We start from the raw sequence: 17,318 nt of genomic DNA, 5'->3' as shown, positions 1-17,318 counted from the left end.
GTTGACAATTTCCTTTCCGATCTTACTACCCACTATATGAAAATAAATGCACAGAGGGCTGCTGAACAGAAAAGCTCCTTCCCTGAAGCCAAAATTCTTCTGTAACTCTTTAGAGTGCCAGAATGTTTCTTATAATGAAATTACCAGCTCTACTGAACACACCTAGAAGAGCAAAAACTATAAAGAATCTACTTATTTAATGATAAAGTGTTTCTTCATACATACAAGAAAAATGTAGAAAGAGGACAGCAGCATGTATTTTTCCACTGCACTTAACACTTTGGTGTCCATACCCAGTCACCAGTTTCCAGTTTTAAAAAAAATTAAAATACCACACAATACTTATTTTTTCTTTCGGTGCAGAGCTGGTAGTACAAGTTCACATAGCAGAAGGGAGGAACAGATACAGTGATATTGTTCTCAATCTTTAATTCTTAAATATTAATGTCTGGATGATCAGAACAAAAGCATCCTCATCTTAATTTGAAGATAGTTAGCTCCCCATAACTGCTGTGTTCCTATTTGTAACTTGTGAACATTGATCAACAGCAATAACATATATGCTAAATGAAAAGTGTATCCACCTGAATTGACAAGTAATATAAAAATTATTTCACTCTATTTACAACAGTACTAGTAGTATTAGACTCATGAGGGAAAAAAGCTTACAATAAAGAAAATAAATATTTATTAGACCAATGTAAGAGTTTAGAATCCACTAAGTCACACTAACATGTACACAGTAGTTTATAACTAACATGTATAACTAACATGGACACAGTAGTTTAAGATATTTTAACAGCTCTTAGGACAGAAAATATTTATTTCAAAGAACATCCAGAAGAAACATTTGGTCTGAAACTGACCTTTAATCTTTTTGGTGAGTATTGTCTGAATTAACAAAATACAGCAAGTTTAGCCAAAACATTAACTGAAATGAAAAAGATCTTAAGATAGCTTTGCTTGGGATCACAGTGAAGTTGAAACACTGACAACCATCAATCTGTATTGCACTGCAGTCCAATTAGCCAGTATTATTATCCTAATCAAGCATCAGATTTGAAGCCTTACATGCTTCGTTTTCTGAACTACTTTTCTGTAAGTCTCCAAGTCTGTTCCGGAGCTGACAGAGGCTAACATGCTCAATGTTACTGGTTCCTGTTGCTTGAGAGAACTGGCAACTGCCTTCCTGTCAGGTCAAGTGTTTGTTGCTATTTTGAAAACCTCCACTTATGCAATAAATTACAGTGCTTTCATGACAGTATAAAATCAGCAGGTAAATTGTTACACCATACTAACATAATAAAAATGTACATTAATGCTAGTTATAACCATTGAACAGATAAAAGTTATTAGTTACATACTGATTATTTTTTTCAGATGTATAACACTTTTGGAAACAAGATATTCCTCTGTAAGGGCACTGATGCACCTTAAATTCCAATGACTGAAAGAAGGTACCCCTTGTCAAAGCAGACTTTGGATTTCCAGTTTTTGTATGGATATTCCCTTCCTTTATGATCAACTAACTACATCAATTGCTCTGAGCACCTGAACAGCCTCAATCTACTAGTATAGAAACAGAAGGCTCTTGATGTTGAGTGTATGACAGATAATACCACTCCCATGAGTATACAGTTTAGACAAAACAAGCTGGTTACCTCACTAAGACAGAGTTCAGGAAAAATTACACCCTACTTGAGAGACTTCACATTAATATAAAAACAGGGTACTTCTCCCAGCCTCCTGGAATAAATTATCACAGGTGTAGGACCTACATAATAGCAATACATTGCTAGAAGTACAGTATGTTTGATTTTATGAACATCAGATTTAAGTCTGTATAACTGGGTCCTCAAAAGACCTAGAGATAAATTGCCAGAAGCTTTATCATTGTGGTACAGACACTTCCTACAGGTAGGTTGTGATGGAGACTGCCAGTAACACAGCTGGAGCTTGAGAAAGCCTAGGGGGGAGAGGGAAATAAAAAAATCTTGATTTCCTGATAGTCTAGTATCCACTCCTGGGCACACAGAGCAGATCCACAGAATAATTTGAAGGCTAGTCAGCTTCACCAATGGAAGTGTCCCATCGAACATCTGTTATTCAAAAGTGCATCCTTCAGAAGAAGGTCACTGCCATCCACCATGTTATGTGCAATATGGTACACAGCTTGAGAGTTTTTTATTAGCTTACGTGGAATTAAAATCTCTAAATTTGACAATCCCTACATAAAAACTTCAGTTCTGCAAGAAACACAATGGTCCTCTGAAGAATTCCAGACTCAATGAAGTTACATGTCAGTCAGCTCACTTCAGGACTAGGTTACCCTGATAAACCAGGCACCATGCTGCACTCCATGAAGTGCCCAGAGCACCTGAACTGAAAAACAATGTTGATGATGCATACCTCATGGCAGACATCCATATTCTGATTTGTTTATTTGGAATAAGCCAACTACATAACACCCTTTGCTAATTCAGGCTTCCATCATAGTGATATTTTTTGTATGCAGTGACTTTGGAGAAGTTATATCCAGTCAAATGGATGTTCGTACTGCATCATTTCATTGCTAAAACAATTACTGCAGCCAGAACTGACATGCAAGTCACCATCCTGAAATAAAAGACTAAAAGCACTCAGCTTCAGATCCATGACAGATTGTTATCTCCCTTCTGCTCTGAACCAAATGCTACCTGTTGTAGGAGAGAACTGCTTGTACAGCACCAAGCCTCACCGGGGGCCAGTTCCTGCCAGTGCTGACTTATAAAAGTGACATTGAGAAAAAAATAAGGCTTGAAGGGAGAGAGGGAATAATCAGACACTCAAGAGGAAAAAATGACAAAATAAAAACTTCAGAGAAGTGCTTACAGAACTGAGGCATGCAAACACTATCTAGCAAATCTTGTGGACATAGAAGACAGAACTGAAAAGTTTTCTGAGCTCGTACCTTTATACCCCAGAAAGAACCAATGATTAAGGTGAGATACCAGAACAGACAGAGTATGTGATGATTAAACTATCACTAATTACACTACTTCACACCCTAGAACAGTCTCTGGAGCTCAATCAGGAAACAAATTATTGCATCTGAGCTGACGGAAAACTGCCAAAACACTCCAAAATGCAGCTTCAGGTAAGATTCCAAGAGAACACAGTACATCCCTGGAGGCTTTGAAGATGCACAGAACTTTCTTAAATTACTTACAAACTACTCATCAGAAGAGACACCTTCATACAGGAATACATCTTCTTGGTAGGCCAGCACTCTGCAAACAAGAAGTGAAGTGAAAAAAATGCCTTTAAAGGTCCTCCCTGCTGCACCTCATGAACTCTGTAGAAGGACAGCTACAAGTCAGCTACATCTCCTTACCAGAAGGCAAAATCTTTTTTTTTTTCTCCTGAAATCAGATATCAGAAACCTTAGAGACTGTGCTCACAGTATCAGTATCAAATAGACTTGATCATTTGTCCACTGCAGCAGGTTGTTACATGCACAGGCACACTTTTGCCTGCTGTAAACTTCTGTGCACCTGTATTTTCTCAGGCTTCCAAAAGCAATTTCTAGGAGCAGAAAGACAATACTGAATTTTGCTGCTGGCAGAAAAACCAGATTTGACTTGAACTTAATGTCAAAGCAGGCAGTTCACCGCAGAAGAGCTGACCCTTATTCTGTATGTGCTACTGACAACACTAGAACAGACAGCTCACATCACCCCATCCTCAGCACCAGAGCTGCTTTTGTCTCCCAGCAGCTTTCCCTGGTTGTGCAGATAGTAAAAGATCTGGGCCACTTTCTGGACACAACGGGAAGTGGTGCAGAATGCACACATGCACAGAGGAACAAACTCTCTTCCCAACACAAACTCGGTAACGACAGTCCTACCCCATAAGATATATCAGAAGCTGTTTACACCATTCTAACCTCAAACCCACACTCATTATTAATTTGAGCAACTACTAGGCTAGCACTCAAAACTGCCAGGAAGCGTGCCAACAAACTGAACACTGTGGACGGTCATGGAACAGAGCCTGAGTTCATGCTACTGCCCTACTTAGGTTTGTTAGCCATCAGTATGTAAGCATAGCTGGCTGACAGACCAGAGGTGAGAAAAAGGACATGATGCATCCTTCTGCCACCAAGCTAAAGTGTTATCAGGACATAAAGGTATGGTCCAGACAGGTATGGCCAGTGTGACAGATGGACTCCTTGGTTACATAGTGTGAAGCATGGAGCAGCAGCATGAACACTTACTTTTTTGACAAACAGATTGCATAAACAATATGAAGAGAGGGCAGAGAAAAAAACAGGATTTGTCATTTACAGGCAGAAAAGACCAGAGGTGTTCAAAGAGGCTGTTAAGGAAAAGTCTCAATGGAGAACTGAAGCATTCAAAGCAAGACCTCCCAAATGACACAAAAAGATGTAGTTTAAACTATGGCATGGAGTGAGATCTACATAACCCAATCACTACTGAGTTCTAGACATCAAGTGCAACCAGCATTTTCTGTTGCAATCACACCTTAAATTTAAAACTACACAAGGTTTTAAAGTTCCAGCTACACAAACTGAGCACAGTGCTAACAGTACAGTGTAACACAAAGATGCCAACACTGTTTAAGAAAGATTAAAATTACAATACCTATTGTATGGCTAAAAAATATTGGTTCACATAACATTGCACAAAATTAAGCCCAAACCCTGATTTTTTTTTAACTGTTAATTATCAGGTTGCTAAAAATATAAATGGATGTCCAGTTATAAAATGAATTTCATACCTGAGATACTCTTAACTAAAACCTAAAGCAAATAAAGAAAGAAATAGCCCTGCATTTAATTTGTTAGAAACTACCGCTTCCTTCTCTCCAAATGCAAGGGGAAGCTTTTGCCTGCGGTATTGCACAGAACACACACCACTACAGGATATTCATAGTTTTCTTCCTCTTTTCAGTTAACCACAGAAATCAAGCACAGTTTTACAGAGAGAAGTCTATTTGGATGCCTTTGTGTATATTTAGTGTCATAAGCCAAGTGATGTTTCTGTTTGCTTTGGCTGACTGAGGGGGAGTAAAGGGAAAAAATGTCTACTTAGAAAGAATGACCACATCTTAGCTATGCTCAGAGAGAGCTGTCACATGGTTAGAGGAGCAGGAAATAACTTACAGTTCAGTTGAAGCAGGACTAAGCAATTCTGTGGTTTCAGATCTGAGCCTGTAGAGTTGCTGAAGCTGTATCTTCCAGCATACAGTTTCTTAATATAGCAGCTTACAAACTGGAGAGTCTGGTCCTGCCTGGAGAAGCAGCAGTGAAGGATGAAGCAGTGCAAGAAGCCTGAGGAATACCATACTCCTGCTTTTGTGTACCCTTCTCATATCCACTAGAAGTTCTCTTCCCTGTAACATTAACAATGACTTTGGCGAGTAAAGATAAAATAGGTGAGAAATGTGTAATGGCCAGGTCTCAGGCTCAAGTGCACTCCATGTCTGCAGCAGCAAACAGCTAGCTGGTACAGACACTGCCTCCTCTCCTCATGTCTTTCCTTGTGCAGTGCCCTGCTGAGTTACACTACATGCCATGTCTATCTGGGAACTGGGTATGGGTAGGTGTCTTGGGGTGACTTTATGGGTACCCCCTATGACCTGCTCTATGCCCAGACATGAATCCTGTGCCTTTTCTGTAGCTTTAAAGCTAGCTAAGGGAACGGGGGGGGGGAACCTGGTGGAATTCCTTCAGCACTGTGTTCAAAAACACAGATAAACTCACTGGCTTCTCCTGCCCGGCTGCTCAGCTTGGCTCTCTGCAGCAGGGAAGAGAGCGGCATTCTCCTGCTTTCTAGCTAGCTTTTTGTTGGTTAGCTAAAGCAAGGAGTTTTCCCGGAACTTTGGTTTCTTCTTCTTCTCTTCTGGACTGTCCAACAACACCAAAACATCAGCCGGGACACCTTACACCTCGGCCTGGAAGGGCCCAAGCCGACCCAGCTCTGAAGAAGAGAAAGCCACACCCACAAAGGACTCGGAAATCTACCCAGGTTCTCTCCACAGCGAGAGGTTTTATTATTTAGCATTATTCTTTTCCCATGCCTGCGTGCATTGTGTTTGTTACATAAATAACTTTTTTTTCCTTTTTCACTTTCCTCCAAGGAATTTCTTCCCGAACCCCGTGGGGGAGGGGTGGCTGAAACCTGCCTTCCTTCGAGGGGACATTCCTCCCAAAGCATTCCTCCGAATTTGTCTCAAACCGGGACAGTAGGACTATGTGTCTGATGAGACACAAAGTTCATCCTCAAGAACAAAGCAGCTGAGGAACTGAGAAGTAAGGGGAATAAGGGAGTGGAGGAGAGAATAGTAAAGAAGAGAGTCAGTCCTACCTGGATATCTCTGTGCAGATTATGGATACAGGAGCTGAAGGGAGAAAGGAAGATTCTGGAAGCACTTGAGATACAAGAGGGAAAGAGGAAAGGAGGAAACCCTGTTACTGGGACAGGACAGAAAACTTGCTAAAAAGATAAAAAGAGCATGTGTGTTAAGAGAGTACAAGGAGAACATGATGAAAGCAGAGACATGAGATTTGGAGGGTAGAGGTCACTATGCAGGACTTCAAGGTATATCAGCAGGATGGGACTTACAAAAGAAATAGTGATTAAATTGATTCCTAAAATATAAAATTATTTTTAAGTCAATAAGTTACCACTTCTGTTATAAAATGTACTAAGGAGGTTGTAAAAAATCTCTCCCTTTTCTTTATCCCTAACACAAAAAAATATTAATACAACAAATTAATAGTAATTTCTTATCCACAAATCACACACAGGTAAATTAATCTCTTGGCTGTCACCTTGAGAGGGAAGAAGACATTTAGAATTTACTGCCAAATTCCCATTTTCAAATATTCTTGTTCTTCAGCCTAGACAGCAAGACAAGTAGTAGGGCTGGTTACTTAATCTCAGCAAGTGCTGGCTAACTTTTGGGAAAGCCATTATCATCAATACCACTTGAAGGGCTGTTTTTGTAAAGGATTTGCAATCTCAGAGGCAAGAGTTATCTTTCCATAATTGAGAGTTCAAATAATGACCAGTTTTCTAAGCTGTTCAAAAAGGCAAAAGTCACATTTTCTTTTGCTAGGTTGGCGTTTCTCACATTGCAGGCACAGTACCTTCACATGCAAAATATGCTTATATGGGAACATATCTGTGCTCACTAAATACACCATCCTGATGCTGCATAGTGGCTAATGAACAAGGGGAGATAAAGGCGAAATAACACATTTGCATTGAAGGGAAAGGAGATGAATGCAGGGGGATTCTGAATTACACGAAGTTCTGAAGGGGAAAAATGGTATGTGAAACTGTCTTACAGAAATGGAAACACTTACAACCTTAGTGTGTTCTTTCAGCTTCAAGCTAGACACACTGGAGAACTGAAGAAATATATTAACACTGTTTCTCAGAAAACCTAAAAAGAAAATGCTGCCTTAAGAGTGAGTATTTTAAGGACAGCTAAATAAACAGTAGCAGGAAAACAGCCTCACCAAGGTGGGGATGTATGTATGAAAGCAAGTGCCTAAAGTGAGAAGCAATCTGCAAATCTGTCAGTATGTTGTGGAGCTCTGCAGCAACAGTTTCCTTGCCAGCAATGATCATCTCCACAGAACATTATGTCTACAGGAATTGAGTAATTCATTTAATGAACTTATTCCAGAATCATATATTCTTAGCACAGACATTCTAATTTGAGGTGCCTAAAGTGTCATTTACTGCACAGAGGTGTCAGCAAAACTGTCTACCTTTAACTCACAAGTGTCTGAGAAAACACTACTAATTTTAAGAATTAAGCAAGTGAGCAGCTAAGAAAGTGTCCCTATGACTGTTTGAATTGCATCTTTTTTTTTCCATTTGGACCTTCTAAAACACTGCTCCTGTCATGTGATGATCACAGTACACTTCAGGATCTTCAAATTTAACTGTAATTGCCCCTGAAGGTAACTGCACACCTACTGTTCCCATTTTATTGGTTATCCACACATAAACAACATGTCTGGAAGCCACAAAATTTAGTGTGGCAGTGTACCCAAGCAAATACCTTGAGAAACTAAACTATCTTGTACAGCATCTGAGTCATGTTCTGGTAGAGTGGGCTGTTTAAAACCACCCATGAAGATATACTTCTAGTTCCACTAAATCCACTTTGCATGATTAAAATCCCTCTGTGCACAAGTAACAGTGTCAGCCTTTCTTGAGGAAACTGTACCCTAACCTACCGATAAGCAACTATGTCTAGTGCTTGTGACGCATATTTGTTACTTCCTGTATTTTATTATCTAGGTATTAGGTAATGAAACCATAAGTCTCCATACTATACTCCATACTATACTAAATTTTATTTCTGTACTACAAAGATTCCTCAAGAGATGAGCCTATGAAACACGCTCACTGGAGGAGAGGACACCATAAATCTTAACACACAGCTTTAAGTCAACAGCAAATTTTCTCAGCAAACTGAATGCTTAAAGCTCCACAAACCCCATCTACTATGCAGACAGTTCTGCCTGTAAGAGGTCAATGACGGGATTGGGCCTTTTTTCACATTGGTTAATGAACTAGTACAGAGTTTCTAGGTGGCATTCACTCAGGACATACAAATATTTAATTCTTCACTTCACCCATTCCAGCACTAAGCTAGAAGCTGCCAGTGGCAATTGCTGCCACTGCTGGCACCTGCAGCAACTATCAATGAAAGCAGTAGATGATGCTGGCACTATTAAAAACAGAGCAATAAGGGTCATAAGAAGTTCTAAAGAAAAAACAGGTGAGTTTTTCAGGCAGAAGTACCAGAATTCCTTCAAAAAAAGAAATTCAAGATCTAAAGTTAGAGCGTTCCCCACAATCATATTTTTAGCCTGAAACTGCATGGTTCTTATGAGACAGATGTTACACTCTTCACTTGTGGCAAATTCATCTTGTACTACATCTTTCAGAACCTCAGAAGAAATAACCAGAGAGAAAAACATTCTAGTGATAAAAAATTCAAAACAATATTTACAAGAGATAATGCTAAGAAATCACATCAATTTTTCCATTCAAGGAAGAACAAAGTAGTCTTTACATTTACATATTTGCATGAAATAGAAAACTCAATTTTTATCTTCTAACAAGAACCTACCTCTTCCTTGGGTGTTCTGCTAAGCAAGGGCTATCTGGACATCTTGGTGAAAATCTAGCAGTCAAAACACGACCATTCATCTGAATTCTACATTCAAACTTTTCCCTCTTCTAAATTCCTCAATATGATTCTTATCTGTGAAAAACCAGTAAGTTACAACACAACAGCTTGTGACTACAAATTGTTTTCATCCTGTTGTGCATGTATACCATAGGATTCCAGAGCACTTATCAGGAGCATGAGTAGCAACGCTTGACCATCTGATTAACCACAGAGATGCTGAGAGACTTTCAGCATGCGACTGGCTCCAAAACAGATAAAATGTATCTACAAAGATGCTTAGAAGAGAATGCAATCATGCTGAAGCCTTAACAAAGTGAGGTACTGGTTGCAGGTCTACCTTACTAGGTCACCCTTCATTCAGCAATACATAAGGCTTCACAACAGAAATACACAGTGACCGAAACTTCTATCAGGACTCGCTCCTCATATCAAGACACAATTTGTCTAGCACATGAGGTACAAGCATGGCCAGGAGGGATGTAACCACTACAGTCACTGAAGCAAAAATAAAAACTTCTATTAGATGAGTTTCTATCTTAAAGTAAGTTGAATAGGAGATTTAGATAACTGAGAGTGAAGTTTATTGAAAATTATGGGATTTTAACACCTAAATTTCTGTCTATTACTCCTTAACTGTCAGGAAGCAGACAGCTCTGCACTTAACCAAATCCCACACTTTGTGAATTGATGCTCTGTCTCAAATACATACAGCTACGAGAAGCCTTCTAGACTGTTTCCAAGTGGTCTAAAAGCATTTCTCATCCATGGGTAAATAAGCTAAGGCAGTGAACTATGCTGTAAAGACATTAATAGCAAGCTGTGAGGAAAACGAGCATGAGAAATACACTATGATAAGGACGACGGTTGTACCACTCGCTCTGGAGAGTCTGATATGATCCATTACTGTGAAAATCACTTTTGTAGGCACAGGTTTGGTTCAAAGGAACTGTCAAAACCCCACTGTCACTCCCTCTAGAATGGAGGATAATCACTGACAAATTGTTCAGGGAACTCACTCTAGTGGATACTAGTGAGGTGTCTAAAGATGCGACATGTCTTTTGTAGAACAGGACAAATCCCAAAAGGTATCTAGGTGTAATTCTCAAAACTATTCTGTTCCACAAAACCCTATCCTTTACACTTTATCTTCTCCCTCAACATCTCATTTAAAAACAAATGCAAAGATGAGAGAATCACCACTGAACTAATGACTCAGTTCTCCCTATTTGTATAGGGGATAAGTCCTTTTTAAACTGCAATGTTGATGTTTTTTGGACGTACAGACTGCAGCTTAAACTCAAACTGAGGAATCCCAACACTTCTCAGACACACGAAGTTGCCCATTACTTAGACCTGCAGTCCACCTTCAAGTCCTTGTTCATGCTTATTTTCATAAGCACAAGCAATCTTACAAGACCCTTCCTGATAAAACATTTAATTCTTATCAACTAAGAGCTATAACTGCCATTCAAGTTTTTATTTTGTTTTATCTCAACTATTACTGCAATTTGTTCTTTGGCTCTGATATATAACTTATTCTGGTCACATGCACTTTTAAAAGCAGCCAAAACAGTTTTCTTAGTTAGCTTACTGCTGTGTCACTTTTTCTGCATCATTCACCAGTTCCTGTTTACCATATGAACCATGGCAAGACCTTACAAAGAACAACATATTCCTAACCTTATTCATTACACCTTATCCAAGTGTTGAGTCCCACTTCTAAGCAATATAAAATATCCATACTCAATTTTACCTACTCCTAATGCTACCAAATACATATTTCTCGTGGGTTTTTTTTCCTCAGGCCTCTCAAAAGATTATTTCTACAGAATAAACTAGTTTTCCATTACTGACATCTCTGACCAATATTAATCACACAAATTATAAAAGTTACTTTATTACAAATTATAAAATGGACATCTAGCATTTGCTTTTTCTTACAAAACTCATCGTTGTTTAAAGTAACGATTTGTAACTTATCAGAACTTCAGCAAAAATTTCTAAGTTGGGCATAACCACAAAAAAATCCATTAATATGCACAAAACTAATCTCATATCTCCCCTTAGTATAAGTATAGAATTTTATTTCTACATTATGATAAAAAAGTTATTGAAAACTTTTTACAGATAGCAAATTTTACACCTGAACTAGATAACAAAGGTCACAAACTTGAATGAAAATTAGTTACATGCCTAAACAATGGAAATCCTAAAGGGCTGCCTTACACTGGAGACATACTGCAAGTAGTTCTACATCTGGATTCGTATTTCAGCCAAATTAACTATAGCTACAGCTTTAACTATTAGCCAGTGGCTTGGTTTTGAAAGCCTGATCTGTCATGGGCAAAGGTATTTTAATAACTTATAGATTCAGATAAATCATTTTACAGCTCAGCAAGTGGAGGAGGAAAAAAAAAAAAAGAGTAAAAAATAAATCATTTACCCTCCGTAGGTACATTTGCTTACTAGTGAGTTTCTCGAAGTACCAGTAGTAGTCTGCAAAATGGTATCAACCTCAGCAAGAAAGAGTGATGGCTCTTCACCATTTCCCCCTCTCCCAGGAAATTTTTCATCAGGCATCATTACTTTAAGATGCCATTGGAACTATGTCCATTTCTGAGTTCACAGATTGTGAGTACTCAATTGAAATTATACTACTTGATAAATTCATCTGCTTTTCCACAGAACAAAAACCAGGTAGCTGAATCCTCAATGCTATTTCAAAATAGCTGCCTTGTTATCAGTCAGGAACAAAGGAAACACTGAAATAAATCAGATCCAGAGCACCACATGCTTTCTTAACTAAGCCCTTCAGGCCTAATAGCAGCTCTATGCCCTCCATTAAGAGCTCTATAAATTATTACTACAAAGAGTATCTAGGATCGTAGTTTAATGTCTCAGTTGTTCCTCTGGTGTTCACTGCAGTAGTGATCTAAACACGAGGTCTAGTCAAACACCTAAAATTTTGTCAATGTGGCTGATGCATATCACATCCAGTAACCTCTCCACACCCCAGAGTGACAAACACCACCTGCAGCAGCCAGGCAGCCCAGACATTTCAGCTGATTGCAAGAGCAAGCATTTAGCATCCTACAGAACTCACAAAATTTTCCTTTCTTAAAAAGCAGCACTTACAGTCTGAGGCTTCACTAATGAGTAATTCAAACATGGATATTATGAGATCAAATACTGTGTACATTACAGCAAAAAGGCATTTATCAGCACAGCATGTTGAGTCAAACCAGAAGGTCAAGAGTACCAAGAATCCTACTGGGCTCGAACAGATACTGTGGTTTTAAGTTAGACAGCCAAGGCTGTTACTATCTCCAGGTACTCATTCCACTGCTCTGCTTAACACAATGCCCTCCAAAGGACAGAAATACTCAATCTGTTCATTTGTTTCTGAATTTCTGGCTCATGCCCCACAGTAAGCCAAAAAAGCTGGGTTAAATACCTCTAGACCTTCAATGCTCAAGTCCTCAGGACTGAACAGAGAACCTTAACAGTACTAAAATAAGCCTATGATTAACTTAGAGAGCATAAAGGGCTGGGAAAAAGGGGAAAGAACAGACCACAATTATAAGAACCTCAACTGGAAATTCATCTAATATTCAGTGTAAATCAGAATGTGTAATTTCAAGCAAGCCATAAATCCCATGACACCCAGATCCTGTGAAGATATTTACCTCCAGTCTGCTTTCAGCATACAATTTATGCAGTTAAGTTGGAAACTTAACTAGGTGAGTTTTACAGATGAGTATAACAAAAATTAAAAGTGCATCCACTTGATGAGAAAAAAAATCAAGTTACAGAAAAGCAAACTGGAAATCAATTTACACACAAATTCATGCACTATTTTTTATATTTAGAGAAAAGTTGATACTGTTTTTTTTTTCTTTCTTAGCAAAGAAGCTGAAGATATGAAACGTGTGCGTGAAATTAATTGAGGGATTTCTACAAATCTACACTTTTCAAAACATATACTTCAGGCTCATACCATCTGACACGCTTAGTTACTGTGACAGCATCTTATCAAACCCACTCCAATGTAAATATTCTCTACTTCCTGTTCAGTTACTGCATCTTATGTTTTCCTTGCAAAAGTCAGTTTGATCAACAATACGATTTCAAAGTCCAGAGTTATGTGGAACCAGTATGACTACACAGATATCCTGCTTTAAGTCACAGTTTTAAGTTCATGAAACATCCTCCATAGCTGTACAGCAAGGGCCTAATAGTCTTTTAGGTACTGGATACAATGCACCAGAACACAGTCATTGTTTTGGAAAATATGATTTTTTGAAAAGCAGCTTCTTTTCTAATAAAAGCTGTTATCTTTTGAAGCCTTCAAATAGTTCTTTAATACAGATAAGTAGTTTTAGTACAGTTTTACATTACATACAAGAAGGTATTCTGAAAACGAACTTACTGATATAGAAATAGGAAAATATGCAATATTTGAGTCGTATTTGAGTACACGAACCTGTTGTTTAGGCTAAGAAAGTACAGACTAAACCCAGGGCAGGCCTAGCACTGATACGAGCCTTCCTACAACTTCGTCAACACTACTTTGTTGTACCGCTGGTGCCCCTGAGGTCCGTCCCAGCCTCGTCGAGCAATGGAACTTGTGCCCCTCAAACTCCGCGGCTGGTCCTTTGCGGCCGGCTCCCCCTGCAGCGCGGCAGGGCAGAGGGAGCCCCGCCGGCCCCCGGGAGCTCCATATGCCGATGGACAGCGAGGCGCGGAAGGACGGCGCCCACACCGGTGCCCGAGGCGGTCTCGGGGCCGCCCGGAGCGCCCGGCTTCGGAGGGAACGAGGCCGGGGCTCGGCGCTCAGGGCCGGCAGCCCCGCCGGACCGGGCCGGCCGAGGGGCCGCTGCCGCCGCCGTTCATCGCCCCCCGCCCCGCGCTGCGGGCGAGCCGGGCGAGCGGCGAGGCCTGCGAGGGCCGCCCCGCTCCCGACGCCGGGACAGGGCAGCGGAGCAGGACGAAACTTCCACAGCCTCAACTTCCCAGCGCCCGGCCGGCTGTCCTCACACGCCCCCGGTCCGGCCCGGGCCCCGGCCCGCCGCGTCCGGGTGGGGCGGCTGGGGGTGCCCCAGTCCCCTCGCCCCCCTGGCAGGGACTCACCACGCATTTCTTGCCGAGGAAGCCGAAGAGGCTCTCGTTCTCCTGCGGGGTGAGCAGCAGCGAGCCGACGTTGGTAACCCGCCGCGGGGGCTGCTGCTGCGGGGCGCCGCTCATGGCCAGGGCCGGCCCGGCGCTGCCCTCGCCGCCCTGCGACCGATGGCGCCCGCGGCCCCTTCCTCCCCTTCCTCCGCCGCCGCCGCCGCGGCCTCACAGCAGCCGCATCGCGGAGCCTCCCTCACGGGGCCGGGCAAGGAGGGAGGAGGACAGGGGCGGCGGGGAGGGTGCCGGGGAGGGGGCGGCCGAGAAAGGGGATGCCGGGCAGCCGGGGAGCGGTGCAGCCGCGCCGGAGCGGCTCCGCGCCGGGGCCGATCCCGATCGCTCCCGCCCCTAAACTTCCAACTCCGGCCCGGCCCCGGCGGCCGCGCGATCCAACATGGCAGCGGGGGCGGGCGAGACCACGGCGCGCGGCAGCCAAGGGGGAGCCCAGCGAGCGCGCGGCCGCCGCGACCATGCGCCGTGCGGGGGGGAGGGGAGGGCGTCGCCTTCCGCGCCCGCCCCCTCGGTACCTGCCGGGCCGGGCGGTGCTAGGCAGGGGTGGCCAGCGGGGGCGAGAGGAGGAGAAGGGGGAGGATGATCAGAGCACGAAGAAAAAGATAGACAAGAAGATGACGAAAAGGAGGAGCGGTCGCCGCCGTAGGGACGCGGCCGCTGTCCCGGAGCCGTGGGAACCACTGGTGCGCCGTGAGGGGCACTGCCGCCCGGTGCTGCGGGCCGAGGTCGTGGGGAGCCCGGGTCTGTGGGCGAATCGCCCGGAGCGCGAAGGGGTCCCGACAACATCGCCTGAGCGCGGGGTATCCGGGCCGCCCGCGGGGATGCGGAAACCAGCGTGTGCTGGAAGCCCTTCAGCTGTCAGTGGAACCCGATGTAATTTGTAACTCAAAAAGTCTTTTCTCGTTTTGTAGCAGAAAGGAACTTGTTGGCCGCGCAGATTGCCCAGCCGGGGTGTCACTGTTCGCAGTCAGCGGGGAGGCCGGGCAGGGGCGTCACCGAACAGGGCCGGCCAAACATTGCCTGCCACAGTCTGAGGTGAAACACCTCCAAATAGTAGATATTTCAGGCTCTCCAGAGGCCAGCTGCTTAGGAGAAATCAGGTATACAATCAACAGCCTTTGTCAGCTAGATTTCTCTTCCCCCTGCTTCTCTCCATGTGAAAGCAACTAGCTGCGATGAAGGTTGAAGACCTTTCAAAACCCAAAGACCCAGAGCACTGCTGCTTATACCCAGCTTTCAGCTGCACAAAAGAAATGTTCATGTTTCTCACGTGCAAAGGTGAAAAACAGATATCAAAGTGAGCACCTTGCTAGTTTTCTGTGGTTTTAGGTGGAGAGTGTGCTGTCATCCTCTGATAAATTAATTGTCCATGCGGAAGGTGCTAAAGCAATCCCTGCATTGTAGTTTACTGTGCATTGTGGAGGAGAACTGAAGAAGTACAAAAGGAAAGGAACTAGGGAAGACTGGAGGAAAATCTGGGAACACAAGTCTTTATATGATGCTGTACTGACTCCGTATCTTCCAAAAGATCAGGCGAGGACAGATGGCAGCCCCTTCTGCTCTACTTGCAGGCCCTTTTCCCTGTATTTAAGAGCTTTAAACTGTGTCCAAAAGTGTAAGGAAGGAAGAATATGGAAGAAAATCCTGATTTTACACCATAAAAATAGTTTAAAATGCATGCATATGCAGGATTCCTAAATCTGCAAGTCTCTCAGAAGTGGCTTGAGTCTCAGTGTAAAGGAAAACCAGTAGGAACCAAGTGCTTCCAAAGTATTTCTCAGCAATCCTAGGTTCTTCAGTTTACTCACTTTCTGTAAAATATACACTTTCTGTGTAACTATGTGTGTATTTTTAGCAGAATGGGAAATATTTTAGCTATAGAATATTGGCAGCATTTCTTTCATTGCAAATATATGTAAAAAGATGAAACACTTGGAAGCACTTTGCAAGAAGGTATTTTGTGGGATTTTTGGTGAGGTTTTTTGTGTGTTTTGGTTTTTTTGAGGTTTGTTTGTTCGTTTGGGGTTTTTGTATTTCATAAACCAAACAATTATTGTATAGCCGAGGCGATTTTGAGGAAATTTACATGCCTCTCTTGCTGGTGGTGTAAATAACCAAAAATATAGTAGGCCTTCAATGGATACTGTCCTCATCTTTTAATCACTTGTATTCCTTGATTATTTTTTCTGTCTAAAAATTTTTGATGCTTGTTCCTGTGTAGATCTTGCCATATTGCCTGGGTGTTACAGGTGATGCATTTTGCTTCATACTGTTCTTTTCAGACCAGCTGGCTGGTAGCTATTCTTAAGGGCCTTTTAACCTTCAGGCTCTATTCTTAGGATTTTGTTTGCTTTTTTAATAAGGGTAGCAGGAAAAGGAAGAAAAGAGGTCTATTTTCAGCCCCTGTGTTTCATTAATTATGCAAAAGCTGTTTCTGTTTTTGTGTCATGGCTAAGCAGCTAGTCCTGAAGGGAAGGGGAAATATCAGTATTTGTCAATACATCCAAGGGATCCACTGAAAAATAGATTTTTGCCTTTGATATTTACGTTTGCAGTAATTTCAGCAAAAACCTGCTATTTCTGCATACAACACTCAGTTTGAAGCAAAGTTCTCTCAAGGAAAGCCACTAGAGTTACCTGTCTGTATTTTAAAGGAATAGGACTGCTCTTGCTGACTTAGGGCAATTGCTGTTTACTGGAGGCAGTCCTCTGATTTCTCATTGTGCTCCTTAGGGTTCAAATTGTGATATCCATTGCTGATGTCTATGATCTTCTTGGGAGTATGTTCTTCTTTCATATTTTTCCATTTCAGGATACCAGCTCATAGCACCTGGGTACTAAAATACTTTGGAAATTGCATAATCTATATCAATATAAGCAAGTGTCATGATTTTAAAGATCTGTATTATAAATAT

The 17,318-nt window shown here is 42.0% G+C and overlaps 1 protein-coding gene across 1 annotated transcript in view; it reads right to left on the bottom strand.

The window, feature by feature from the left end:
• WASL (WASP like actin nucleation promoting factor) overlaps positions 1–14,824 on the bottom strand; it is a 49,646-nt gene extending 34,822 nt beyond the window's left edge. The window contains exon 1 of the mRNA XM_068996279.1: positions 14,353–14,824. Coding sequence (XP_068852380.1) covers positions 14,353–14,466 — 114 coding nt within the window. The 5' untranslated portion in view covers positions 14,467–14,824. The remainder of the gene's footprint in view (positions 1–14,352) is intronic.
• Between the last annotated feature and the right edge of the window lie 2,494 nt (positions 14,825–17,318).

Source organism: Aphelocoma coerulescens, chromosome 1A (assembly GCF_041296385.1).
Source record: "Aphelocoma coerulescens isolate FSJ_1873_10779 chromosome 1A, UR_Acoe_1.0, whole genome shotgun sequence".
NCBI classification, from domain to species: domain Eukaryota; kingdom Metazoa; phylum Chordata; class Aves; order Passeriformes; family Corvidae; genus Aphelocoma; species Aphelocoma coerulescens.
The sequence above is the reverse complement of the archived record's forward strand: the minus strand, read 5'-3'. Positions and strand labels throughout refer to the sequence as shown.